Genomic DNA, 26145 nt, shown 5'->3' on the forward strand with positions numbered 1-26145 from the left:
TGTGGAAGAAGGAGCATCGATAAAAGCCAAGGCCGCATGACCCAAGGCTTTTTCCGCCCCCTCCCTTACCTCATCACCTTGCCTTTGTTTGGTACCGCGCCACACAACCGTCGCTGGAACCTTACAAAAAACAATTAACCCCGAACCCGTACCACCGTCATCGCACAACACCCATTCAAACCTTAAGTTGACTCACCTCGCCGAAAACCTTTCCGTCATCACCTTCACTTCACAACCCGAGTCAAATTTTCCTCCTCCTTCACCAGTTGGTACCAATTTCCCGGTTGCGCAAGCGTTGAAAGCCTTCGTCGGATGCAACATACATCCTCGTATTTTTCCACCTACAAATAAACCAACACGCGTGCGGGTAATTTCTTCTCTCCCACCACGAAAGCTCACAACACCGTCTTTCGCACCGCGTAAAATCTGAACTCTGCGAAAACAAGCCACCTCTAACCACTTCACTGGACTCCTTTTTCCTTCTCTAACCAGATCTAGCACCAGCTGAAGGATAATCCCCCTCAGTCAGACCTCACATCTACTGCGAACTCAAGCAGGATCCATTCCACCTGCAACAGCGACCATACATGATGGCGCAACCCTCTAGCAATCCCACTTGTTCTGGGACGGCAAATATCATCTTGCGTTCAAGTGCAGATGATCCAGAGCACATGTTACCCCACCAACGAAAGGCAGCCATGAAGAAGTCGAAGGCGGCACGACCGATCCTCGAGATTGATGGCAGAACAGGCGAGGGAGGTGGACAGCTGGTCCGCATAGCATGCGCGATCGCTTCCGTTATCACCCAGCCTATTCGCATCACTAACGTGAGGGGAAACCGCGAAGGGCCACGCGGCGGAGGTTCGTATCTTTTTTTCCCTTTTTCTCTCGCTCTTTCCCCGCTCCTTTTCTTTGTGACATGCGGTTCAGAATGACTTCCTCGGACAATCACTGACAAAGATAATAGGACTCAAAGCTCAACACGTAGCTTCCATCGAATGGCTCGCTCGCGTAACCGATGCCGAAGTTAATGGCCTTTCGGTCGGTAGCACTACCCTCGAGTTCAAGCCGCGGGAAAGCCCCGCAACTTCCAAGCTCTTCACCGGTATCCATGACCGCACCGTCAAGATCGATGCCGATTCTGCCGCGGCAAGCACGTTGCTTATCTTCCAAGCAATCTTTCCCTTCCTCCTCTTTGCCGGCGGAAATACGAACAAGAGGCAAGACCACCCTGAGCACATCGATGTGGAAATTTCCGGCGGCACCAACATCTCCTTTTCCCTTTCTTACGAATACCTGGACCAAGTCCTCCTACCGTCCCTCGAGCAAGCCTTCGGCATCGTCGTGGAACGTAAGCTTAAGACACGCGGCTGGAATCTCGGAAAGATGCAGCGCGGCACCGTGGCCCTACGTGTTCACCCCATTCGAGTCGGCGATTCACTCCGCCTCAGAAACCCGACAGCCTGCACCATGAAGGGCAGAAACAGACAAGGCGAGGATTTCGACCTTGAAGCTATCGACGTCTCCATCGTTGCACCGACAGACATGCACGAGTCTCTCTCCCAGGCACTAGTCCAAAACCTAGGGGACCTTTTCCCAGACGTGGAAGTCATCTTCAAGCTGCTGGAGGACAGCGGAGCCAACTCGCGCATCTACGTGCTCCTCGTTGCGCGCTCATGGCCATCCGATGACGAAGGAGGAGCCGGCTCCGGCGCCGTTTTGAGGTGGGGTAGGGACATCCTTACTTCGATGCCGAAAGCAGCCAACTCGAAGAAAGGCAAGAACAAGGGCGACAATGGCTCGTCATCACACGCAGGAACCGGCGGGGTGGCATCCATGAGCGAGAGCGTGGCAACCAAGGTTGCGAGAGCGTTGTACGACGAAGTTTCTACCGGTGGCGTGGTAGACGAGTTCCTCCAGGACCAGCTGGTCGCCTTCCAGGCACTTGCGAGCGGGCTTTCGGCTTTCCCTCGTGGCAACAGCGACCCGGCCGACGATAATGTCTCGGGACCGGGCATGGAGGAGGCCATGGCGGCGCTGGACCTCACCGACGAGAATGCCACTCAAGGGCTGCGGAAGGATAAGACCACCGAGCCGTTTGGCGAGGGCTCTCTCCACGCGAAGACCGCACGCTGGATGGTCAGCGAGCTTTTGCCCAACGTCAAGTTCTACAACAAGGGCAAGGTCTGCGAGGGCGCCGGCTTCGCCGTCGAGAAACCGTAAATCTGGGGGCCTACTCATTCACTTCGTTTGGGCTGAAGTATCGTGGCCTGAACGGTCGGACACTACATCACTTTCTGTCAGGATCTGGCAAATCCGGCACGATGACCGCGACACACAGCATACCGACAGGCACTGCTATTCAGAAGGCAGAGGGCGTTTCCACTCGATGGGTCATGACAGTCTGGCAACCAGACAATAAGCCAAGTAGCGGAATCCAACTTGCTTGCTGAGATATTCTGGGGCACTCGACTCTGAAATGCCGTTTAGGGCTTAGGCACATGTAGTGCATTCTTAATGTTTGTTTTCTTTCTTTTTCTCGTTTGTCTTTGAGGTATCTCGCTGCTTTTCTTGCTTTTAAGAAGTGAAAGTGCACTTCTATCACCAATCTTGCTTCAAAGGTTTACAGTCTTGTTCAAGTACTCTCCTCAAAGAAGTTCTCTTAGGAGTTTTTCTTCCTATTAAGGCAGTTGCTTAAGAAGGAATCTGCACCACTATCTCAATGGTTATCTTCAAGGAAGAAGATCATGGAAGCTCTGCTTCCTCAAGGATTGGCTGTTGAAGTACTGTGTTCAAGTACATTATCTTCTCAGCGGAGCCTTCGTCGTCAGGAGGTAGTACATCGTTGCCTTTTATGCAGTCGGCTAGCAACGACAGCACAAGCACCATATCCAGAATAGGCATCTCGACGTCGGCAAACCGCAAGGCGCTGCCTTCAGGAGCGACTAATTTTTCCCCCAGTCATCTTCGTTCTTTGAACAAACTCTTGTCCAAGTAGTTTCTTTGCTCTAATTGGCAGATACCTCATTCGACAGCATGAAAGGATAGTCTCAGATAGGATCATGGTCCAACTGCCAATCAAGTGCGGCAGCACGCACATGGTATCGTGCTTAAACGACCTCTATCAAAATATCTTTGACTCCAAGCCGCCTTTTATTGTCAAACCATTGTTGATCTTTGTGATGTGACTTTTGGACGCCGGCAACTAAAATGATCAAGAAACCGACCATATGACCTTCATCAGACCATCTTTTCCGAGACCTAAGAGATTCATTCACCTGTACTTCTCATACAGCTTGATCTCCTCCTGTCTCTTCGCCACTCTCTCAATAACTTCAGCATCGTAGAGCTCCTCGAGTGTCTTCTCGCCCAGCAACACCTCCTTCTGGTGTCTCGTCGCCTCCTCCTTGGTCATGCAGACGAGCTCCGACAACTTCAGATCCGACGACTTTTGCTCGTCCGCACCCTCACCTATCCTGATGAGGATGTCCCGGGTAGGCTTCTGCCACCTGATCAGAACGAGCTTCGTGGGGATGCCGGTGACGGCGCTCTTGGCCTTGTAGATGTCTTCGACGAGGAACGAGACCTCGCCGGGCTGGATGGGCACCTTGAGCCCGATGCAGAGCTCGCGGGGGCCGCCGGTCACGGCGCGGATGATCTTTTCTTCGCTGGCTTGGACGAAGGCCTGGATGCTGTCGTACATCTTGTCGCGGCCCTTTTGGGGGATGTAGTCGAGGGGATAACCTGAGATGGGAAAGTTGGTAAGTTACAGGAAATTCGTCAAGGAGGGCGGGAGGAATGACAGTCTCAGTCGACTTACCAGAGATCTTGAGAATAACGTGGTTCGCAACGGTATATCCAAAAACAGCCGGCATGGTTCCCAACACAGGCAGAATACGCACGCGGAAATCTGGCAGCGCCGCCAAATCACCCACATCGCCCTTCTTGAACTCATCCTCGGGCAGCGGCAGAAGCGCCGCCTTGCCCTCGCCCATCTTCTCGGTAGAGTACACCACGGGAATACCGCTGGTGACACCGAGGAGCTTCAGGCGACGCCTGGTAGCGCGCGAAAGCCCGTCGTCCGTGCTGGTTCCGATGTCACCGACCATGATCCTCGTGGGGTCGCTCTTGGTGCCGGCGCCCATGGACGAAATAACGGGGAGGTTGTTGTCATAGCAGTACTTGAGCAGCTCAACCTTGGAGTCGATGTTGTCAATGGCATCGATGACGAAGTCAGGCTTCTGCCCGTCCTTCTCCCACGCACCGAGCAGTTCGGGAGCGACCGAGCCGTCAAACTTTTGCAGGCGCAGGTCGAACCGCACCCATGGTGTGATGGCGATCAGCCGGCGCTGCAGGCATTGCACCTTGGGCATGCCAACGTCGGCGAGCGTGGCGACGGCGTGCCGGTTGAGCGAGCTGAGCGTCACCTGGTCGAAGTCGATCAGGCGCAGCTTGGAGACGCCGGAGCGGGCGAGCGTGGTGGCGGCGTGCGAGCCGACACCGCCGCAGCCGACGATGACGACGAAGGAGTTGCGCAGCTTGGCGAGCCCTTCGTCGCCGAGGAAGACGCGGTTGCGGGCTAGTTGCTCGAGAATCAGTTCGTCGTCGAAGTCGCCGTTCTGGGCCCGGTGGGCGAGCGCTTGGTTGTGTTCATCTTCTTTGTCGAGCTTGGGGACGGGGCCTTGGCGGGTTACCTGGAAGATGTCAAGCAGTTGTGCCGTTAGACTATGCGTTCTAATGGCTAGGTAAATATTCTGAAAGATGGGGAATGTCGCTTGCCTTCTGCAATTCGGGCTCAGCTTCGCCAGCTGAGCTGGGAATAGACTTCTTTAGGCGATTGAGGCGCTCGCCATGGCGGGATTGCTGGTAGCCGTAGATTGCGCCAGCAGTGACAGCCGCAGAGGCGAGGGCAACTGTCGCAAGCTGGAGCTTCGATTGATTTGTTGAGTTGGACAGGAAGGACGACATGACGTGTTATGGGTGTCTCATCGGTCGAGACTCGGATTATCGGTATATCGTGACCCGATCAACAGCTCAAGTGTTTTTGGATGACAGAAGGCCGTCTCGTTATCAGTACCTTATCGCGACATATTTCCCCAGAAAATTTGGAGCCCCAGATTCGGACGACGTCATCCCAATTCTGTAACGCCAAGCGCCAAGCGCCAGAAAAAGCGGAGAATCCCGTCTGCCTGCCGCGGATAGTCAGGGGTCGGCCGACCGAGGCCATCGAGGTTCCCAATTGTATGTCTTGGCATCTACAACCCCACTCCGAACATCGTGGAGACATCCGTGGACAACAACATTGGAACTTCCGGCCTCTCCACCATTCCCGAATGCGAATACGGATAAGAACCCCTTATCACTTACACATTTGAAGCTCGGTTTCGGTTTCATCCGGTGGCCGTGATGAAGTTGACAACACCAGGAGAAGCCGGTCTGTGGTAACTCCAAATAAACCGATCATCATCTGTTGTGCTACGGTCCAGACTCACCTCCTCACCTCCATCTGACACAAGGACGGCCGCCGAAGCGGAGAGAGTAACATTTTGAAGAAAGGGACGACCAGGTCAACGATTCATATTGGGGTTCAGTGAGCCACCATGAAACAGCTCTGCTCTTAAGCTCAAGAGCTAGCAGCTACAGCATCATCATGTAACCCGGAGCGTATTCGTTTATCACTCAAGAGTCAAGATCCACCATCCGCAATTGGGAAACCTGGCGGGCTTACCACGGTATCGGTGAGGTGTGTTGCCACCTCAGCCTCTAGTATAAGGATGCGTTGATGCCCTCTTCTAGTTTGCTTGTCTTTTGTATTATTAACACCTTCCGTATAGCCACCACCGCCTTTATACATCACAGGTTAGTAGCTACCCAGACTGTCTCTTTCACTCACCAAGACTTACTTTCTTCATAGTTCCTAGTTCTTATCACTCCAAATCAAGATGGCATCCGCTCAGGGCAAGACTGTTCTCGTTACCGGCGCCGCCGGTGGTCTCGGCAAGGTGATTGCTGAGACCTTCCTCACTGCTGGTGCCAACGTTGTCATCTGCGACGTCAACCAGCAACGTATTTCCGCTGTCGCGGAGGAGTGGACCAAGACCTATGCCGACCGCTTTTTCACCAAGCAAACCGACGTGTCCAACGAGGCTGCAGTCCAGGAGCTCATCGACGCTTCCGTCGCCAAGTTCGGCCGTCTCGACGTTCTCGTCAACAACGCCGCCATCATGGATGACTTCTCCCCGGCTGGCGACTGCTCCAAGGAGCTCTGGGACCGCGTCATGGCCATCAACCTTACCGGTCCTTTCCTCACCACCAAGGCCGCCGTGAAGCAGTTCGAGAAGCAGGAACAGGCGGGCGGCGTCATCATTAACATCGGCTCCAACGCCAGCTACATGGGCTTCCAGTCCGGTGCCGCCTACACCGTGTCCAAGGCCGGCGTCATGGCGCTGACCAAGAACACGGCCGGCTTCTACGCCGACAAGGGCATCTATTGCATGGCTCTGCTGCTGGGCGGCCTGGCCGGCACCAACATTGTTGATTCCTTTGCCAAGGGCATGCACATGGAGATGTATCAGAAGGTCATGGCCAACCAGTCGCCCTTTGAGCCGGGCAAGAACGATACCCCTCTGGAGTCCATTGCCAAATACTGCCTGTTCCTGTCGCAGAGCGATATTGCGCCCGTGTCGAATGGTTCTTGTGTCGTTTTCAACAAGAATTGGCCTGTGGCGTAAAAACATGTATGGAGGTTGTTGGAGGAAAGTTCACAAGAGATGGTAGAAGGAATTAAGTGCCATAGTTCAAGGCCACATTGAAAAAGGTCTTAAATACCCAGAAGTTACACAGTCCACCCCCGTGCCTTCCTTCACTGAGTCCAAACATCATCGGACGAAACCTGGATCACCTGCGTGCCCTTGATAAGCGGCCAATCCAGGCAGAGTTGGCAGGATCTCCTCGGGACCAGGTAGCTCAACTGGTCCCATTGAGGGTCTCTTCAGTGTGCCGCACTCCCCCGGTCCACGAAGAGGTCCCGCGTTCGACTCGGTTGCACGTCACGATTTCTTTCGAGCAAAGCTGGGATTTTGTGTGTCGCCAACGTCCTCCGTGTTCGCTCCCGAGGAGAGTAGTGCCCTGCTACTGTGAATCTTGTTTTCTTTTTTTATCCATTTTATTCATCATCACCTCGTCTACCACAACCGTCAACACCAATGACTCATATGTTCTCGGAACAAATGGATTTGAAGCAGTAATCCATCCAGAATGAGGGAACGATAATATTATAAACAGTCAAAAGGAGTGGATGAACCAAGTATTTACAAGTCCCCCAAATCCCAACCCCTGATGCGCATCAATAACTTGCCCAAGTCCAACTCAGATCAAAGGAGTGTCGTGAAAACTGAAACCCGAACCCGAACCCGAACCCAACTGCGTCCGTCCGTCCGTCGTAGTCCTCTCATCTCGACCCTTTCCCTCAAGTCTCAACTTCCATGTGTCCGCGACCGCTTTACCACTTGGCAGGAATGCAATAAGGGCTTCCGTTGGCCTCCAAGAACTGGCAGACAGTCTTCGGGGGGCAGTCACCGGCGTACTATAAGTGTCCAACAACACCATGTCAGTTTTTGTTCCTGTTTCGGAAACCCAAAAAAAAAAAAAAAAAAAAAAGTTCTTGAAGGAGACTAGAAGAGAAGAGAAGGGTTAACTTACCACCCACTTGCTGTTGACATCGCAAACCTGCCATCCCTCAGCGTGGGTGCTGGGGTTCTTGGCGCACGAGTAGGTGGCCGGCGTGCACTGAGCGGGGTTGGTGCCGGTGGGAGTGGCGACGGCCACGGCGGCGAGGGTGAGGATAGCGGTGATGAACTTCATTTTGTTTTGAGGTGTTGTCTGGTTGAAGAGTTAAGCTGTTGCTTGTTGGAGACTGTTTGTCTGGGTTGGTTTGATGAATTAAGTGGATGATTGTTGTTGGTGATGATGGGGAAATAGTAGGAGGGGAAGAGGCAGACGAAGACTTTAAATACTCCTCGGTCATACGTTGAGTGTATGGTGAGAAAATTCCGAACTTTTCACCCTTGAGGCTCGGTTCTCGTGTTGAACGAAGTTACGAAGATTACGAAGCAAAAGCGAGGACGTAACGACAAACACGCGGCTACAACCTAACTCTGCCTCTACGTATCCATTCATCCTCGACACGACACGAATTCCCGACTCCCGACGACGTCCCGCTCCCGCTCCCACTGACACCCTCACTCCAGTCTCTTTCCGGCCCTCCTTCACAAGAATGCGAGTCTATTTCCATCTCTCCCCGTATACTCATCCTGAGGAGGTGGCGTGGCGGTGAGGGACGGACGAACAACCCTCCATAAAAAGACAACATGATCAGAATCTTGCGTCAGAATTGTCGATTCTTAGAACCCAAAGTAAGTGGCTTGGAGGATAACACCAATCGAAGAATATGTCCTCTGCTGCCTCTCCTCTCTTTCTTTCTTTTATCCCACTGCCTCGTGTTACGACAGTACGAGGCTCGGCGCAGTAAATATTCTTACGTACACTGGCGTAGGAAGGAGCACAGCAACTTCGCTACTACGGGAATAGTTCCTGAAGTCTATATCAGGACAACTACGAAGATGCAGAAGACGTCAGTAAGACATATTATTTCTGCTCATACCTAGGTAAGATGGGACTGGAATGATACGCAAAAACGAAAGTGACGGGATACCTTACCCATCAGTGTTCGTATACACAGTAAAAGATGGCCTTCAGAACAATCAAAACGCACTCACACTCCGATTTGGCCTGTATACTTACACATCCTCAATTCAACGGTTACCTCAATCTTTCTCAAGTCACCTTATCCATCCAGTCAACCCTCCAACGATTAAGCAAGACATAAACCTGCCTCATCTTGTTTCCAAATCCGGGGTACACTACAATTGTTGCCGCCATTGCCGTTAACGTAAGGCTGGTGGTCATCATTCGGAATCTACCTTACCTATGTGGCGTGGTATGCTGACCGGTTGAGTCCTGCTCCCTTGTCATACCTTATTGGGAATATCTCCGAACGAGAACATAATCTTTGTTTCTTTCCCACACCACACCAACTTCCCCGCAAAAGCCTCCAAGCCAGCTTACTTACATACTCCGGTTCAGCCGCAGCCACGCATTCCAACAGCCCATGGAGTAACAACCATCAGATCTCGGGTTGGTTCTTGGGGAAGGAAGGAGCGATTGATTACCTAAAAATACGCGAGTGGCTACCGACTACCGAACTTCCTTACCGAGAGCCGTCCCTCCTCCAAGTAACATTTGAATACGATAATCGCGGCACACCACCACCTGGCAGTCAGTGATCGTGTTGCTTCCAACTTGGGTTGGGCGTTGTGAGCAGGTGGTGAATCTGGTCCCAGAAGAGGACGCTTCGGTAACAACACGAGGTTTTCTGCATCTCGTGAAGTAAGTCCATGGATGGTCAAGGGCAACGTGCTATGCTCGTTATATCGACGCGAGGCTTTCACCGAGACTATACTCCCACCGAAAGTTCTATACACAAAGAAACAAAATTCGCTCTGCATACTCGATTAGATTCAATTCAAGCCACGTCATACAACGTTTCACTTCTCTTCACATGCCATTACCACCATCAGTCAACTACCACAAGAAACCCAATGACCAACGCCACAATGCTCCCTTGACACTCAGCCGCCAAAACACCACAACCACTCCTCCCATCACCAACATCAGCCCTTGTTCTCAGCAATCAATGTCTTCGCCAGATCCCTCAGCTTAAACTTCTGAATCTTCCCACTCGCCGTCTTCGGATACTCCTCAACCCAAAACACGTGCTTAGGCACCAAATGCTTCGACAGATGCTCGGCAACCCACTCCCTAACCTCGCGTCTCGACAGCGTCTTCTTCCCCTCACTTCTTCCCTTCGCCGTGCTTTCTAGGGAAAGCACATCCCCCTCCCCACCTTCGCCCTCGACGGGCTCGACGTCCTTGTGCACAATAATAAAGGCGCCCACGCTCTCGCCTAGCTTCTCGTCCGCCACGCCGACGACGCTGGCCTCGGCAATCAGCGGTTGCTGGAACAGACAGTTCTCGATCTCGAGCGGGTGGATGTTCTCGCCGCCGCGGATGATCAGGTCCTTGATGCGGCCCGTGATCTCCACGTAGCCGTCCGAGTCCATGCTGGCCTCGTCGCCCGTGTACATCCACGTCGTGCTCGAGCCGCTTCCGTCGTTGTCAGGCTCGGTGATCATCACCTCCGCTGTCCGCTCTGGGTCGCCCCAGTAGCCCTTCATGACCAGGTACCCCGCGGAGGCGAGCTCGCCGCGCTCGCCAATGGGCAAGATTCGCGTCCTGTCGAGTGGGTCGACGATCTTGACTTTGGTGTGCGGCATCGCCTTGCCGACGGAAGTGGTGCGCTTCACGAACGGGTCTGAGGGCGCTGTCATGAGGCTCACGGGGCTAGTCTCCGTCATACCGTAGCAGATCACCAAGTCCCGCAGACCGATCTTCGCGTAGAGTCTGCGCATCAGACTCTCGGGCACGGAGCTGCCGGCTGCAATGCCCTTGCGCAGGTGATTAGGGAAGTCCTCGATGTCCTTGAGCGGTATGAGCGGGTTGGAAAGATGTGATTGCGCCCCGATCAGCTCGAGCATGGCCACAAACATGGTGGCAACGCCGTAGAGACCGGTGGCCTTGTGGTCGGCCGCCATGCGCAGCGAGGCTAGTGGATCGAAGGCTGGGCTGGGGAAGAGGATGACGGCGCCGGTGGTGGCAGTGGCCATGTAACCTAGAATGCACCCGAAGCAGTGGAAGAGCGGAGGAGGCACGACCATGCTGTCGGTGGGCTCGAGGCCCATGCGATTGGCGATCAACGCGCCGTTGTTGAGGATGCCGGTGTGAGTGAGCATAGCGGCCTTTGGGTGCGAGGTCGTGCCGGAGGTGAACTGGATGTTGATGGTTTCGGAAGGGCAGAGTGGCGCGTCAGGGGTTACCGGTGCGCCGGAGCCATCCATAAGGATCGAAAAGGGGATTAGTGACCGGCATGACGATAGCGGTGGAAAGTCCGCAGTAGGGTGAGAAGGCGTGTTGTCGAGGACAACTACTGTTCGTAGTGATGGCACGTTGGGGGCTTCGATCTTGCCCGACTCTAGATCGGGAACAATGTCCCGAAGGAGCGGGAGGTTGCTCCGTCCACGGCATGGTTTGTAGGCCAGGTCTGTAACAGCACCAATGATCAGAAGCTCGACGTCGAGATGGTTCAGGGCAGCAGACACCTGCTTGGCGTTGAATCCAGGATTCAAGGGCACAAGGATGGCACCGAGCTTAAAGACGGCGTAGGTGATGGCAGCGTTTTCTGCGCAGTTGCCCAAGCTAACAGCCACTCTATCGCCTTTTTTAACCCCAAGAGACCGTAGAGAATGCGCAAGACGGTTGGACACCTGATCAAGCTCCTCGTATGTGTAGGCCGTCTCTAGAGCTTCGGGAAGCTGGCCGGGCGCGAGGTTCGGGAAGGCATCAGCGATAGCCGTTGGCGATCGCGCTATCACCGCAGGACGGTCGCCATGTTGGGAGACGACCGAAGCGAAGTGTTGAGGGATGGTGTCTTGGATCAATGGCGGCTATAACGGGGTTGTTAGCAATGGATCGCCAAGTCTTCTCTTCAACATCATGATAGTGTAACAGTAGCCTACCTCAGTTGGGCCTTGGGCAATGCTCCTAGTCAATCCGCTGATTGCCCTTGCCGTCTGACATCTTGGTCTATAAGCCTGTGGATTTCGCCATGCTTTGAACAGGCTTCGTCTGAAGGCCGTATCGCAGAGGCCGGTGGAGGTGGACAGGCTGGCCAGCCGAGGTCGGCAGAGCATCGTGTGGGCGTGTGTGTGGGAGAAGTCGTCTGTGATGATATCCGAAGATCCTCCTCCTTGTCTCGTGTGCCCTATTACTCGAAGTGCTCAACGTGCTCTCGTCACCTCATCATAGAACCAGCAGAGTAAAACAACAAGAGAGTATCAACGTAGAGAGAAGGAAGGGGAAGCAAGCCTCGAGTGAAGAGACAATCCAGCCATCTTGCACTCCCAGCCGGCCAAGACATAGCTCGACCTGAGACCAACTAGTTTGGAGCAGAGACCCATCGCCGTTGCACACTGTTGACCAGGCGATCTTCGGTATGGTCTCTTGGGTTTGCTATCTGAACAAGGAAAGGCCGCCGCCGCCAAAACACGGGGTAGGTAGTGCACTGGCGGTGGACGATAGAGTGATGAGGCAGTGCGGGGTAAGGTCAATGAGAGATGACCATCATTGCCAATGCCTCGGGGTATCGTCACCACATCACTGGACGCAGTTGGGGGAGTTGCATCGATTCAATTGGACGTAGCTCGGATGGGGAGCTTCCCCAGATTCCTCCCCCGCATTGCTTGGCAGTTCATCTGCATCTGCTAATGTTTTCTCCCGCTGGCCCTGGCCCTGAAATGGTTGGTCAACTTGAATGCAATTGATGTCGTTGCTGGCGAGGTGCTACATGCGTCCTGAGTTCATGTTCTCCAACGAGACTATCTCGGGCTGCACTGCTTCGTTTCTTGACGTGGTGGTTACAAGGTGATGTTTGTGGGAAAGCAACGTACCAGTTACACTGCACTTTGACACTGACAGACAAGGCCGGATGGAGTACCACGGCACATCCTGTCTGCTTTCATAACTTGTGTCGAGCTGTAGATCTTTGACTGGGTGTTCAGGAACTCGTCGTCATGGCGTGCTGCGGAGAATGTCAACAATTCACGTGTAAAACCGACCCTAAGCGAATTCCGCTCAAGATGTCATCAGGGTCCGCGGTAGCTCCACCATGATGGACCGTGATGGAGCTCACAGCGCGGGGTGAAGCGGAGCCGGGCATCACCGGCGGCGGGACCGGGATGGGGCCCACTACATCCAGGAAGGGAAGGATAAAGAGTTCCGGGTTCGGTGACGATTTCGGACCTTGTGCCGTCCTAATTTATTCTTCAAGGACCTCTCTCTTTCACTACCGGCAAGACTGTGCCAGGTATAACAAAGATGTGTACAATGCTGCCTCCCGTTCTTTCGCTTTCCTTCTTCTTATCATAACATCGTAAGATGTCTCGAAATCGAGTTCCCATCTCCATCCATACTTTCACACTCCGCCTTTTGTATACACCCTCTCTTTTCTATATCCCCTTTCCCGATATTGCCCCGTCTGTACGGTCGATATTTATATGAAATGAACTCTCCCTGGCTGAAGCGTAGCATAGACGCACACAAACGCCGTAACCATGCTGATGAAATAGTTGCGTAAAAAATTACAAGTTGTAGAGCGTCGAGGCTGGGAAGTGGGCTTGGTCGCCGACATAAAAACGAAGACGAAGAAGTGAAGGCCGCTGAATTCTGCTGCGAAGCCTTACTGCCGTGGCTTTTATTTGTTTTCGCCAATGTGGCGCTCGCTCTCGGGTTTCCATGTGCCTGTAAGTTGCAAGTTGCGTTAGCCTTGTATGTCCGCCTGTCAAGAGGGACGTTGTTGCGTGGAAGACTTACCCTCAAAATCATGCTTTACAAACGCCATGGGGTCATCGTAGTCCTTGGCGCCCATTTGGCCCACGCCAGGGGAAAAGCTCGTGATGGGGAGAACGACAACGTCTCCTACCCGCTTCGAGACCTCCATACCCGTAAAGTTCTTCCAGTCAATCGATCCCGCCGAGTGTGTCATGTCGAAATAACGCTTGTCGTTGAAATACTCAAAGATGACGTCGGTCCAGAGAGCAGGCCCGGTGAACTCGATGACATTCTTATCAAGCACGCCCCTCAGCGTCCCGTTTCTCTTCATCGCCAGCGTCGCATTCGTGATGCGTGAAACAACCTCCCGCAGCACAGGATGACCAGGCTTGCTCTGGATTGTCCACTGGCAGAACTGGATCCTCCGGCTGTACCACTCCTTCCAATCCGGCCTATCTGGATCGGCCTCGATGCCAATCACCAAGCCAATGGCGTCCTTGGGGACCGAATCGGGAATCCACTCGACGGCACTCCGAATCGCATACGTGTCGATGTCCGAGTAGATGCCGCCCCTCGCCAGCAAGATTAGATAGCGGAAGAAATCGGCCTTGAGCACCGGCAAGGGAAGCGCATTGTAGGCCTCCACCACCTCGGGAACTGATGCGTAGAGCAGGCGGATAAGATGTACGGCGACCTTGTCTGTGATAACTTCGTGGATGAACCCTGGGTGTTGCTGTGTCCATGTAGCCTCTTGATCGCGGAAGTTGAACTCGCTGTGCGCCGGCGTCCACTTCCACGTCTGCCAAATGTATGCGGGGAACTTGGATTCCACATCGTAGGGAAATTGATATGCGAGCTTCTCGTATAGTGTCATTCTCGACATGTCTTGGATCGGCCGCTGGCCCTGGGGGTTTTGTTGGGCGGAGTTGGCACCCGAGGGGCTCTTGTCGGTTACAGCAGTGGTCGATGCATGCTTGGCTGCCTCGACATCGGCGTCGGCTTTGGGGACAGCAGGGGTCGTTATTGATGGAGGATTCGACGAGGATGATGATATAAGGTAGAAGATGGTGAGGAAGAAGGCCGCCGCCACCAGGGCGCGGCGGAAGGTGAGCATGGTCGAGAAGTGTGGTCGAGGCGGCTGTCGCGCAGAGACAAAATGTCATTAGCGTCTGTAACTGGCATTGGGGTAAAGGGGAAAACGCATTTGGCTATGTACTTACATACTGCAGTGCTTGACAGCGCCTCTTGCACCTTGCCCAAGCGACTGGGCCGACGTAACTTTTTGACCGATCTCCGGACGCTGTGGAAACGCTTAGCTGCTGCCCCTAAGGTGTGGTGACGTGCATCGACGCGTAGCGGAAGTCCGATCCGAGCTGGTGGTGTGAAGTTCGAGGTTTGAGTCCAAGGCGGCAGGTGCAATTGATGGCGTTGTGTCGTAGGAATGGGGACAAGATCAATCTGTGACAAGGACCGAGCTGGAAGAGCACACTCTTTGATTGATGATCAGGACAAAAAGTCCTTTTGCAACGGATTTGCGTAACAGGGGCGTTGCCCTGGCCGACAGCTCGAGAGGATCGATTTCCTTGAAATGGTTGCGAAGCACTGCCCGCTGGACGAAATGCCCCCAAGATGCGTGGGGCCGATGATCCTACCAGCGGATGCTAGGGTCTTGGCTGTGGGGAGTGCTCCCAGGGGTGTCCGTGCAGCCCGGCGGCGTGTAAATACGCTAGTTACCTTGACGGGACGAGGGGACCTATTCTGAGATATTGTGACGAAGATCTTGTACGTTCTTTGTTCGTGAGCCGAGAGATAGGTGGCTGTAACCAGTATCTTCTCCTGAGGATCGTGCTGCGTTTACCGTTTGATACTCTGGGAAAGATTTACCTCTCGTTTCAGATACATTAGTCGCAACAGCGTCGAAGCGCAAACGCCACGCGGCCGAAAATCCGTGGTCAACGTAGTCACTACAACAGGCCGCGTACTTACTCCCATCTCTGGACCTCCAGATGCCCACTTCAACGTATCCAAGGAGAACAGTGGGAGGAGAGCGAAGGGTCTGAAACCGAACAGCTTTAAGACATGCTCAAGAAGTCAACACCGTTTGGTCGCCACTTACGACCGCAGCAAGAGTTGACAGCGGGGTTTAGACCCGTCCGTCCTGTCCGCTCGTTGGCCGACTGATCACACACGAGTAACGGCCCAAACCGGACGAAACCTCCAGATATGGGATGAAAACCACTGACACATCCGGGTACCTTGCCGTTGCGCATGTCATGCTTCAAACGGATCTGTGTGTTGTATGACCGACACGCATTAGGACGTGCAAAGTTGGAACTTCAAAAAGCTTGCGCAACCCCCACCTCGGCAATGTCGAAATCTGCAACGCAACGGGCCCAAATCTCACCATTAACAGCACACATGAACACACAAAAAGTGACAGCTTCAGTGGTCATCCAATCGATAGGATCAAACTGCGTGCCATCCTGTTCCAGCATGAAATCGGGTTGTCTCACATCAGTACCCCCTTTCCTCTCTCCCGTCCCTCCGTGTCGAGATCATCGTTCTTTTCTTTCCTTCTTTCTTTCGTTCGTTGCTCGTCTCGGCAGTCAACATCCACCCGTTTGTTATCTTTTCGCGATGGCATGTCTGCCGTGGGCGTAAAAGATCGTCGACTTCCTTATCTGGGCGATTTCGAAAGGGGTCCGTGTCTGTAATTCGAGATTGAATGCCGTCCTTCGGTTGCAACAAGATGGCGCCTAGCGTGTCCAACGGCGCCGCCAATTTTGGGTTTCAATCTGGGGTAATCTTACCGGCGGTGCGGCGATCTCTTCGTGCTTTAATTGTGAGGTATCATTTCACGCGGTTTGATTGGTTACTCTCTGTAGAAGGTGGGGTTCATTTTCGGGCACCGAAGATGAAACACGCACTGCCCTGCTGCCCGCTGGAACCGTTCTCGAGAACGCCATCCCGCGAGTCTCCACTGACTGCCAAGGACGACTGCCGACGGGACTTTGCCAAGGGTCCTAAAAGATGGATGTTCTCTCTTTTTTCTTTGGAGTTGGGAAGGGGACAAAGACGTCATTCATCACCACCACTTATCTACTTTGAACCCTTCTCAAATTCCGATAACGCCACTTCACGATTAGATGGTTTTGTTCAGTATCTGATCCAAGTGTGCCATCTATACACCCCGCAAGTGTGTGTCGCTCGCACAGGAAGTCGAATCCGTGACCGAGAGGGTCGGAGCTGAAGTGTTCAGACTTCAGACAAGGGTTAGGGTTCTAGATCAGGACATCTTCGATCACCGAGGCGAACTTTCCAAACTTTACTGAGCCTGACCATTGGCATCGTAGATGTCAAGGTTTGCTTAAAGGCATTTGCTTGGTTATCATCCGGAGTGACACTCTCTATCAAGGGTTCTGTTTCGATCAGTTCTTTCACGGTCTCCATAAAACACACCAACTCGTAGCTCAAGAACAACTCTACCGAACGACATACATGCGACCCAATAGGGTATCATTCAAATTTCAACCCGTTCACCGGTCCGCCCTAGGCAACTTGCCTCTGCGACGACTTACATAACAGCTCGAAGATCACGGGCTGGCTTGGCAAATGGGTAAGGTAATGCATCAGATTTGGCTATATCACCAGCAAGCCCGCTCTGCCTACCTAATCACAAGTGCATTTTCCCCCTCTGCGGCTGAGTGATGAGAGAGCTAGTCCAACCACGGTGAAACGGGCTTGAGGGGCTTGAAGGCAAGGATCGTAAAGATGACAACATCATGGGATCTGTGGGGGACGATAACCGACACGAGGTCAAGCCTCGTTGCCTCTTTTCTTCTCAGCCATCAGCCATGGCTTCTGTTTGTTTGCTTTCCCTCTGTAAGTGTGGGGGGTGCCACATCACAGTCGGTATCTGCGATAAGGCAAACAGCCCTTTAATAAGCCACGGCAGAAGAATTTTGGGATGGTGTGAAGAGTAGTCCACAAATGTGGTTTCTAGAAAGTGACATCTCTTGACCGAATAGTAGGCAAACTTGATCCCGCGTGCTCTAAATCTCAAGAGTTGAGAAGGTGTCCTATCAACATGCTGTAACCCCCTCCTGCCCAAAGCCATGTATGTTAGAAGTTGGAGTTCTGGTTTTGTTACTGAGCCTAGAACGGGGCCTATGCTTCAAGTAGAAACTCTCTGATTTGATTCCCTGGTGTCGGAAGGAACTCCGGGTAGAGTAAGCCTTACGATACCGAGGATTCGGTTCAGTAAGTACACTCCTTGACTTCAGTTATGTTTCAACCTATCAGGGTAATGCCGTTGCTTACTGGTCCTTCGTTTTGCGGAGATCCCCACGAAGCCTGAAGAATGCTGCATATGGCTGAGCAACACCCACTCTTGTTGAAATTGCTTCTTTTCCCACTCAGGGACCGATGTTTGACCATGTCTTAAGCTATCTGCAACTGCCCAAGCGACATTGCCGAAACGGAGATTCTTGTTCGTCAGACCCTAGCTCAGGCCTACTTAGTATGTGGCTTAGTGCGGGTGTGAGCAAGGAATGAGCACTTTACTCATCTTTCTGGTAATTGGTTGGGTGTATCCGATGGTACATCTACGCTTATTGTCTTCGCCTTGTGCTAATGTACTAGATAGTTAACGTTATGTGGAAGGCCGAATATGACCTCGCAAGGCTGCTAGCATGATGGACGTCGGGCGTCGGCAGGCTATGTTGAACTTTATGCTGGAAAGTGAGAGAAAGATTAAAAATAGATCAGCAGTTCTGAAAGGAATGAGTTCTGTCCCCAAGTTCAAGAGTTGTGCGAAACCGGCAGAAAACGATAAACAATCGTAATACCTGATACCTAACAAATGGGTGTCGTGGTTTGGGGACTCAAAGTGAACTTTAGAGACCGGCGTGGAGGGAAGTTCCAATCGGGTATTTTATAGCTTCAGGCAAAATGCTGCCTTAGCTACTCGTAAGAGTCTGGCAGAAATATGACGAAACTGTTTTCGTAGATGCTACTACACCTCGTATGTGGTAGGTAGGGCAGGCAAAGCTGAAGCAGAACCAGTTGCCTTATCACAACGACCGTGTTCCAATGTGAGTGTCCAGTATACGCCAGATCCCGCAAGTCGTGATCGCTCATCTTGGTCTAGTCCACAAATCTTCGGAAAACTCTTCGTCATTCTGGTATTCTGACTGCTTTGTTGAAGGGTCCATATAGCGCGACTCTTCGTAGTAAACTTTGTCAAGTGGTCGTCAGACAGACTCTAGCCGAGGTCATTTGCTTTGGTGTGCCTTGGTGTTGCCTACCAATATGCTTGGAGTTTGACAAAGAAGCCGAGTCTTCGAGATCTGCGTCTATTGCATGTCATTCTTACGGCTTGTGTAGTGCGCGGTAACACCGTGCATGATGGGAGGCAGCCGGATGGCCCGTGTAATCAATATAAGAAGGCTTGAAACCGGCGTGGGATCCCCTCATGAACCTCATATGAATGGTTCGCAGTTGACAACCCTTTACTTACGCTTGGTGTCACCCTACATCAGGCCATAGTTGTCGTGCCACTCTGTGTATGTTTCTCGGGCCTCGTTCGACCGTCAACAATCCTTCTCAATATTGCCTGCAGCTGCAACTTTCCTTGCACACGATTCTCAGTACCCGAGATGCCCGAGATGATCGAGAATTTTGTGTTCGACTGTACCATATTCTCAGCTAGACTTCCCGTCTTGGGCATTGAAGCTATAGAGATGTCAACAAACAAGCTGTACAGACCAATCGAATAGAGTTCCGTTGATACATTGCGGATGATTTGCCTATCAGGCGAGAAGGGAAGATTTTAACGAGCCGTTGATGACAACTTTTGAGTATGTCATTGAAGGCATCTGATGGGAGGTCTGGGTGTATCTGTGTATGTGCCTTGCCGTCAAGTTAGGCACGCAGGTCCTGGCCGGCAACAAGTGAGTACGCTGCCGGTTAGAGTACCCATACAACTGGAAATGAAAGCGTACCACAAATCCGAAGACCCTTGCAATAAGTGTGCGCTCAAAGATCTGGCGTCGTTTGCCTCAACTAAACAGGTGTTCTGGCAAGCCTTGTTTTGCACGACATTCCGAAGACCTGCAGTACGTCCTTGGCCAGCAATCAATTGGGAGCGCACGAACGCGTGAAAGTGAAGGAAATTGAAATATACCTTCCATGCTTCAACATCAGTTGACGTGAAGCTGGGGCCAATAGTGAGCTCCATATTTGAATCGAACACTCGCTCCATAAATGTAACGCAGTCACTTGAGAAGTCCGTCTGTCAACTAGGCATGAACAGAAGTTTCAAGTGACTAGGTCGCAAATGGACCGTCGCCCACGTGAACTTGCTATTATGCCTGATATGTAGTTGAGCGGCAAGGCGGCTCCCGTTGTCGCAACCGGGGTCTTGAGTGTCCGAGTAAACGGCGTCTTGTAGGCGGAATATGATCGGGTCGGATAAGGCTAGAAATTGTGCAGTTGCCTTCTTAATACCTGAGCGTGATGGCCGTGGTCCTTGACATCTGGATGCCTTATCGAGCAGCTCAGCCAATTATGACATTGCTGGGCTTGCATTTCGTTGCAATTGCGGGTAATGGCATCGAATAGAATAGCGTCGACTCTCAAGGAAGTCGATAATAAGTACCTAAGTTACTGTTTTGGGGTGGTATGATACACTGCGTATTCCATGTATGTCTCCCAGATCAATTTTATTACAGACTTACTTTACCTGAATGCAATCACAATCTGGTGTGAATTCATGTATATAAATACTTTACCGGGTGAGTTCTGGATGACTCTGAATGATGATCTGAAAACCAGAGAGGGTCGAGCCGTTTTAAAGGCCCAGAGAGAACAAGAAAGACCTAGGAGGGAAGAAGTAATAACAGAAAGCACTCTATGTCTGACACGGAAACCCGAGACCTTCGACACATACCTAGCTTCCCCGGCGCCGATCTCGTATTGAATTTGTTGCGAAAAGCAGAACACAGCGGGCCGCTGCTGCATGCGCTGCGGGGACCGACAGAAAGTTACCATATATATGCACGGTAATCTCAGATGTAAAGGGCGATCTATCCGAGTTTCATCTCGTATAGGGCTGGGAGGAATCGGATGATGTGGCTTGCTTTGTTGACGAAAAAAGAGATGAACGATTGAACACAAGTCTGATATCGGGATTGTGTCTGACCTCGAAGAGCTCCACTGTTTTGATTGACCCCTGGCATAAACCGCTCGCTTAGGCGACCCGACAGCGGATCGGCCCGCTGTGGGGACTCCTTTGGCGCGCTGGCGCGCCAAACGCCGGAAGAGACGCTTGCGACATGGGATAAGACGAAAAGTGATGCATTTCTTTGCAATATCCGATGAAATGAGGCTCAAGGTTGCCTTGGTGGCGTCAACTCTACCATCAAGAATCCGATACCTCGTACATCGGATTCTATGGTCTGGAATGGGGTTGTTAGAATCAGGGGGCTCCCCTGCTTGCGGTTATCGTCAAGTGTAGAGTATCGACGTAGCACAAGTTTTGAGGCATTACCTATCTCTAATCAGAAATCCCTCCTTCTCTTCGGTTCTTATACAGTTCGTACCATTGACATATCCATGATGTGCAATAGATAGAATGTATCATTAGTCCGAGTCAAACTACTTGGAACATGAAACGCAGCTAACATACTGGCTTGCCACCAAACAAGAATTTTTGGCAAACCTAGTGAGGGTGAGGATGTTTCTCTGCTGCGAGATTCCAAATGCATGAACAGAGGCACACGTGGTTTGAGTCTCGAATTGCGATTGGCTTTTATCGCCATGTAAGGCACCACCGACAAACCCCCCCGTCTGTAGATAACCAATGTTCGGTAACAGCGCACTATGCTTATGTGTGCGAAGGGCATGTGATATCGAGACATTTTAGTCTTACCTAGACTAGCTTGGTTGCCTTACAATACCACCCAGTGCCTGGGCGCTTCCGGATTTTGATCTGGGACTTCGAAAATGTCCGACGGAATTGTAAATTTTTTGGGGTCCGGAGGGACGGATAGCGCTAATGCACCCCATGCTGAATGAATGTCTGTTTTGGAACCAACTTGACCCTAACCCGTAACTTACATTGTAACGAGCGTGGTTCAGATCATCCTCATTTGTTCTTTGAACGATTTTTCTTGCCTCATTCTTTACCGAGAATTGACACACTGCCTTATTGATTATTCGAAAATGATGGAATTCAACTTGGTTGATCATCAACTAAGATCGCTATCTTTTCGTCTCGTGAGAGATCGCTTCCTATTCCAAGCTTGCTTTCAAGCAAGCTCTGCATCTGGGTAGGCGATGTCGCAACGTCATCATGATACTGTTTTGGCGTCGATGATTCGGTATGGATATGTTTTGAGGCGTTTTGTTTCCAACTAACAACCTTCACTCACTGCCACCACAACTTGACCAAACCCGAAACCGGTCAGCGGACGGCTTTCCTCGTTAATCGGATGGGTGTTTGAAGAAGGCAGCTTCGGTGTGGTGAGACAAGAACCTGAAAGCCTGATCAAACTTCACACATTTTCCGGAAATAGTTGTCGCCGCTCTTTGCCGCTCAGCAGCAGCCTCCAACCGGTCAACCTGCAAACAATCTCACCTCCCGCACAAGGGGATGGATGGATGAAGCAGATCCTAAGAGTCCTGCGGGGAACGATCATCCGCACATAATCAATCGATAATCAGATAAAGAAAGCGCAGCCACCACAACTCCACGAGGCACGCAGGACAAGGCAACCGTTCGAGCCACAGGAATGACCATACCGACACGCCTGATCAGGCTGCCGCTGATCTGGTTTCAATATCCGCCGACTCTTCAGCCGAAACACCGACAATGAACTTCTCTTACCCCGCCCCCGCAGAACCCGCTCAGCCGAGGCTGAATATTGCAGGAATAGGCAAAAGCTATAGCTAAGCTGAGCTACATTGCACTTTCGGTCAGGATAAAGCATTTGGAGCTTCATGGAGGGGAAGTTTAGGAGGGGCTAGGACTTAGAGGAGGGGTAGAGTTGGTAAGGCTATCTCCGTCCCTCTTTTGCTATCTTAAGCTCTGACGTCGAATCCTTGCACTGTACTGAAAGCGCAGAAAAAACATGCATTGCGAGCATTAACAGCATGCATTAGTCGAAGTGCCGGAACATAGATCTGCATCCCCGGGTGGGGTTTGCTGCCTCCGCGTCCGTAGCTACGGAGATGGAGGTCCGGCCTGGCGGGTTTTCCGGATTCGGGTACGGGACGGCCTTCATCGATCGAACCGATATGCATGACAAAACACATTCGGTTAATCCTCAGGATGTTAGGAAGGGTTGCAATAAGGAATAAGGCAACCAACGTTGCGCTCGGTTGGACCCGCGTATCGAGAACGTTTTGGAAGCGCCAAGGCTTCCCTCAAGAAAACGATTCTCATTCTCGAAATTCTGGAACCGCAATACACTAAATCTGATGCATCTGATGCATAGCCCGTGATATAATCCGCCTGCTGGTGAGTTAGCTCGGATTCCCATTGGTGGCATCAGAACATGCCATGCTTCCAAGTCCTAGGCAGCGACATTTCTGACACGAGTTAGACCACACCTCGTCCTATACAACCTCATCAAGCGAGATGTCTTGAAACTCGACAAGGCAATACGACATACTCACAGCCTGAAAAGTTTCGAAAGTCAGACGCTAGCCTTGTGAGCCGGCTTTGTGAGGCCCTCTCAAGGCAAAAAAGAGGCCATCCTCACTACGCTATGAACACACGTTACCTCAGCGGCATAATGTCATAGCATCTGACATATAGGTAGCCTTGGCCCATACTGCCGATTCGCCAAAATTGTTCACCGAAAACCGGCATGATGACAGGAGATCCAACCAGTAACCACAAGATCGTCAGACTGTGCCTTGGTCATCCATAATACGGAAAAGCGCGGCACACATATTGTGATATTTGTGCCTGTGACGCTGTAACTGTCGATCCGGCTGTTGTTTGGCGGGACAGGCGGGTGCTGGGCAACCGACAACATTCCACCATTTCCCCATTCCACCGTGACCTACCGTGGCACGGCATAATCGCATACGGCGGGAATGGCGGACAAGCGGCAGCGGCAGCGGCAGCGCCGCCCCCGTGAGGACACAGATCCAGTGGACACTTGGGGGATTTTCTGCTTTTCGGAAACCACTCAAAAGACCGAAAGAGGTGGGACAAACCATAATTAGCACCTTAATTGTACCTTGCTACAGATGATGACTTGTTGAGCCGCAAAAAAGACGCAAGTTACACCGAGTTACACAGAAGGGTTTGTATACTTACCTACTTGTCCTAGCAACGTCCTTCTTCACGATCCTTCACTAGGAGACTTCATTCGAGAATATGATGGCTCACATGACATCGAGCGGCCGCAGAGACCCACGAAGTCACCAACAGAGATGATATAAGCGCGGACTTAAAGGACAGTCAGATATCAGTCAGCCTCAACGCCGACGGCAAGTTCCGTAACTGGTGAGATCAAGATCAGTGGTAGTCAATGATTGGGGTACTTACGAAGTTCGACTGTAAAAGGACATATATCTCCACCCCTGAACTTTCGGTGAATGTATTCACATTATCCAGTCATCAATGTTGTTTCGATCGAGTGTTCACTCACTCGACAATCACTGACACTGCGGAGTGCGGGCGGCGTGCAATCTCACAAGCGGATATCGGCCGACACTTCACGCTCTCGATAGTCAACCGTTCAACGTGTGTGTGTTCCCACGTTAGTGTCACACTGAGGTGAAAGTGTACCACACCTGACAACTCTCCTCATCACTGGACTGGAGCATCATGCAAGAAACTACTACATTCAATCGGAAACATCCCGCCGGCCCGGTCGTTAGTCCTATGATCCCCAGTCCAACGTTGGATTTTCGCTTCGAATTTCCAAACTTCGAGATAAAGTTAACATGTTGGTAATCACTAGCGTTAACCGAGCAGGTCTGAGCCCCCCTTGGGTTTCTTAGCGTGGTCGCCTTCTTTTGTTCTTGGGACAGTAAGATCGATGTTACTCGGGGAGAACACTGAGACAGAAATGATCAACGCGTACTACTTTGGGGCTTAGTGGATGATCTTACACTTGGTTTATGATCCCAGATCCTCGTGTCAGATTTGGAGGCTGTTGGTGAGCGTCATCGTGGCTCGGGAAGTTAGTGTCGAGGGTGAGTCGTAAGCTTTCTGAAACGTCCATGCGATTGACTGAAGACGTAGGGATACCGAGCTTCAGGTTTGATGAGGCGCAAATTTGTGACGGCGAACATGTTTCGCGCCTTTCACCAGTCGGTCGGTTTGTTCGGACTCCGACTCTTTTCGGTATCAAGGCATCATCGATCTTTCCAACTTAGATGTTGTACAATGTACCAGTGCGGCAGTGCGGTTGCCTAGAGTGGAGTTACATCTCAACATCTTAGTACTAGATTGGCAGGTACTACCCAACGAGACCAAAGGGAGGGGAGTGGCTGCGGCGCAGTTTCCCAAACGCAATAGTTGGAACCGAATTCCTGGGATATGAGGTTTCTGGAATCCTGGGTCGTCATTTCCTGCCCATGTTCCCTGGTGTTTGCCTTATAAAGTGGCTTGCTACCGAATGCAACGGCACAGACCAGGCGTTCATGATGATGTTTGTGATGTTTTCCTCATGCATGTCTTTGAAGTTTTGAGCACCGCTGTACCGGAAGCATCGGAATATCTCCCTAGTATTCCAATTTCCGCGTAGCGAGGGATAGTGTCGTAAGGCAACCAGACTGGGGTACCTAGATACGGAAATTGCTACCTAGTTGGATAGAAGAGAAATTGAAGTTTTTGAGCACTTGCTAGGGGCTCGTTTCCAGGGGTCTGGATCACACGTGGGGTCAAAAAGAAAACAACGCCCGCTGTCACTCTGTGGCGCTGGATACTAGATCTGGAGCAAAGTAAACAAACCCCTGAGCTGAATTGACTGTGTACCGTCGTGATAGCTGAGCCCAAGCCCCTGAAAGTTGTGCACTCTGTATTATTCTGCGGAGAATTAACACCAATGAAAATCAAAAGTGTCTTCCTGTCGTCGTCTCGAGGTTTACTTTCGTTCTGTCATTGTCGCCTTGTCCAATGACATGCGCTGCCTCGCTCGAAGCCTTACGTATCAAACATCTACGCTTGTCCTGATGTTCACGTTCTCTTGCCCTGATAACGCTTGTTACCTGCAAATTCATCGACACAGCGTGATTTGCTTACTCAGAACTCCTACAAGCTTCTTGACTAGTATTACTGAATTTTTTAAGAATTACACTGCTACACAGTTACACTCAAGGGCCAAAATGGCACCTTGAACACACTCTTTCTCCGGATTTCCCCAAGTGAAACCCAGGACCGTACACACTTGAATACCTCGATCGTTGATGTACATGCGTGAAAGAGATATGAAAAGCAATCCCCAAAGTCTATTTGTTCGCTGAAAGCAATGAGAATGTCTGAAGCAAATTGAGAAAAGAGAGGAAACCCTGGCGGCTCACCTGTCCCAGACTTCCTGACGTTCGGAACTTAACATGTAACGTATATATGAATGAGTTTGATGCACTCGTTGCCGGTAGTGCACCCACGCTCGCAGCTGA

At 51.7% G+C, this 26145-nt stretch overlaps 6 protein-coding genes across 6 annotated transcripts; 2 read left to right on the forward strand and 4 right to left on the reverse strand.

Annotated features, from left to right (window-relative positions):
- Positions 1-590: 590 nt before the first annotated feature.
- Positions 591-2223, forward strand: B0H65DRAFT_417920 (EPT/RTPC-like protein; the record flags this gene model as incomplete). The annotated part of the gene is made up of 2 exons (XM_062824115.1): positions 591-861; positions 989-2223. The coding sequence occupies 2 exons, from the start codon at positions 591-593 to the stop codon at positions 2221-2223; spliced, it is 1506 nt and encodes a 501-aa protein (XP_062686686.1).
- Positions 2224-3187: 964 nt separating this feature from the next.
- B0H65DRAFT_43069 (uncharacterized protein) lies at positions 3188-5074 on the reverse strand. Its single transcript, XM_062824896.1, has 3 exons — positions 4780-5074; positions 3821-4694; positions 3188-3744 (listed from the first exon to the last, which is right to left on the reverse strand). Exons 1-3 carry the CDS (start codon positions 4966-4968, stop codon positions 3275-3277), a joined length of 1533 nt encoding a protein of 510 aa, XP_062686687.1. The 5' UTR covers positions 4969-5074; the 3' UTR covers positions 3188-3274.
- Positions 5075-5720: 646 nt separating this feature from the next.
- B0H65DRAFT_451518 (uncharacterized protein) lies at positions 5721-7034 on the forward strand. Its single transcript, XM_062826060.1, has one exon. It carries the CDS (start codon positions 5943-5945, stop codon positions 6729-6731), a length of 789 nt encoding a protein of 262 aa, XP_062686688.1. The 5' UTR covers positions 5721-5942; the 3' UTR covers positions 6732-7034.
- Positions 7035-7501: 467 nt separating this feature from the next.
- On the reverse strand, positions 7502-7863 carry B0H65DRAFT_544570 (uncharacterized protein; the record flags this gene model as incomplete). The annotated part of the gene is made up of 2 exons (XM_062829302.1): positions 7502-7585; positions 7702-7863. The coding sequence occupies 2 exons, from the start codon at positions 7861-7863 to the stop codon at positions 7502-7504; spliced, it is 246 nt and encodes an 81-aa protein (XP_062686689.1).
- A 1785-nt stretch (positions 7864-9648) lies between these two features.
- Positions 9649-12078, reverse strand: B0H65DRAFT_43176 (uncharacterized protein). The gene is made up of 2 exons (XM_062824963.1): positions 11694-12078; positions 9649-11621 (listed from the first exon to the last, which is right to left on the reverse strand). Exons 1-2 carry the CDS (start codon positions 11865-11867, stop codon positions 9732-9734), a joined length of 2064 nt encoding a protein of 687 aa, XP_062686690.1. The 5' UTR covers positions 11868-12078; the 3' UTR covers positions 9649-9731.
- Positions 12079-13267: 1189 nt separating this feature from the next.
- B0H65DRAFT_43181 (nucleotide-diphospho-sugar transferase) lies at positions 13268-14895 on the reverse strand. Its single transcript, XM_062824965.1, has 3 exons — positions 14724-14895; positions 13546-14641; positions 13268-13473 (listed from the first exon to the last, which is right to left on the reverse strand). Exons 2-3 carry the CDS (start codon positions 14615-14617, stop codon positions 13427-13429), a joined length of 1119 nt encoding a protein of 372 aa, XP_062686691.1. The 5' UTR covers positions 14618-14641; positions 14724-14895; the 3' UTR covers positions 13268-13426.
- Positions 14896-26145: the final 11250 nt, after the last annotated feature.

This window comes from Neurospora tetraspora (assembly GCF_033439725.1).
Source record: "Neurospora tetraspora strain CBS 560.94 chromosome Unknown B0H65scaffold_1, whole genome shotgun sequence".
Classification (NCBI taxonomy): Eukaryota; Fungi; Ascomycota; class Sordariomycetes; order Sordariales; family Sordariaceae; genus Neurospora; species Neurospora tetraspora.

What these genes read in the sequence shown, in the direction of transcription:
- B0H65DRAFT_43069 (XM_062824896.1), bottom strand. Translation starts at nt 4,968, where the DNA reads ATGTCGTCCTTCCTGTCCAACTCAACAAATCAATCGAAGCTCCAGCTT. An exon ending in CTGAGCCCGAATTGCAGAAG is followed by an intron (nt 4,695 to 4,779) that starts GCAAGCGACATT and finishes GACATCTTCCAG; the next exon opens with GTAACCCGCCAAGGCCCCGT. An exon ending in CGTTATTCTCAAGATCTCTG is followed by an intron (nt 3,745 to 3,820) that starts GTAAGTCGACTG and finishes TTCCCATCTCAG; the next exon opens with GTTATCCCCTCGACTACATC.
- B0H65DRAFT_451518 (XM_062826060.1), top strand. Translation starts at nt 5,943, where the DNA reads ATGGCATCCGCTCAGGGCAAGACTGTTCTCGTTACCGGCGCCGCCGGT.
- B0H65DRAFT_43176 (XM_062824963.1), bottom strand. Translation starts at nt 11,867, where the DNA reads ATGCTCTGCCGACCTCGGCTGGCCAGCCTGTCCACCTCCACCGGCCTC. An exon ending in TTGCCCAAGGCCCAACTGAG is followed by an intron (nt 11,622 to 11,693) that starts GTAGGCTACTGT and finishes ACCCCGTTATAG; the next exon opens with CCGCCATTGATCCAAGACAC.
- B0H65DRAFT_43181 (XM_062824965.1), bottom strand. Translation starts at nt 14,617, where the DNA reads ATGCTCACCTTCCGCCGCGCCCTGGTGGCGGCGGCCTTCTTCCTCACC. An exon ending in TGTAAAGCATGATTTTGAGG is followed by an intron (nt 13,474 to 13,545) that starts GTAAGTCTTCCA and finishes TGCAACTTACAG; the next exon opens with GCACATGGAAACCCGAGAGC.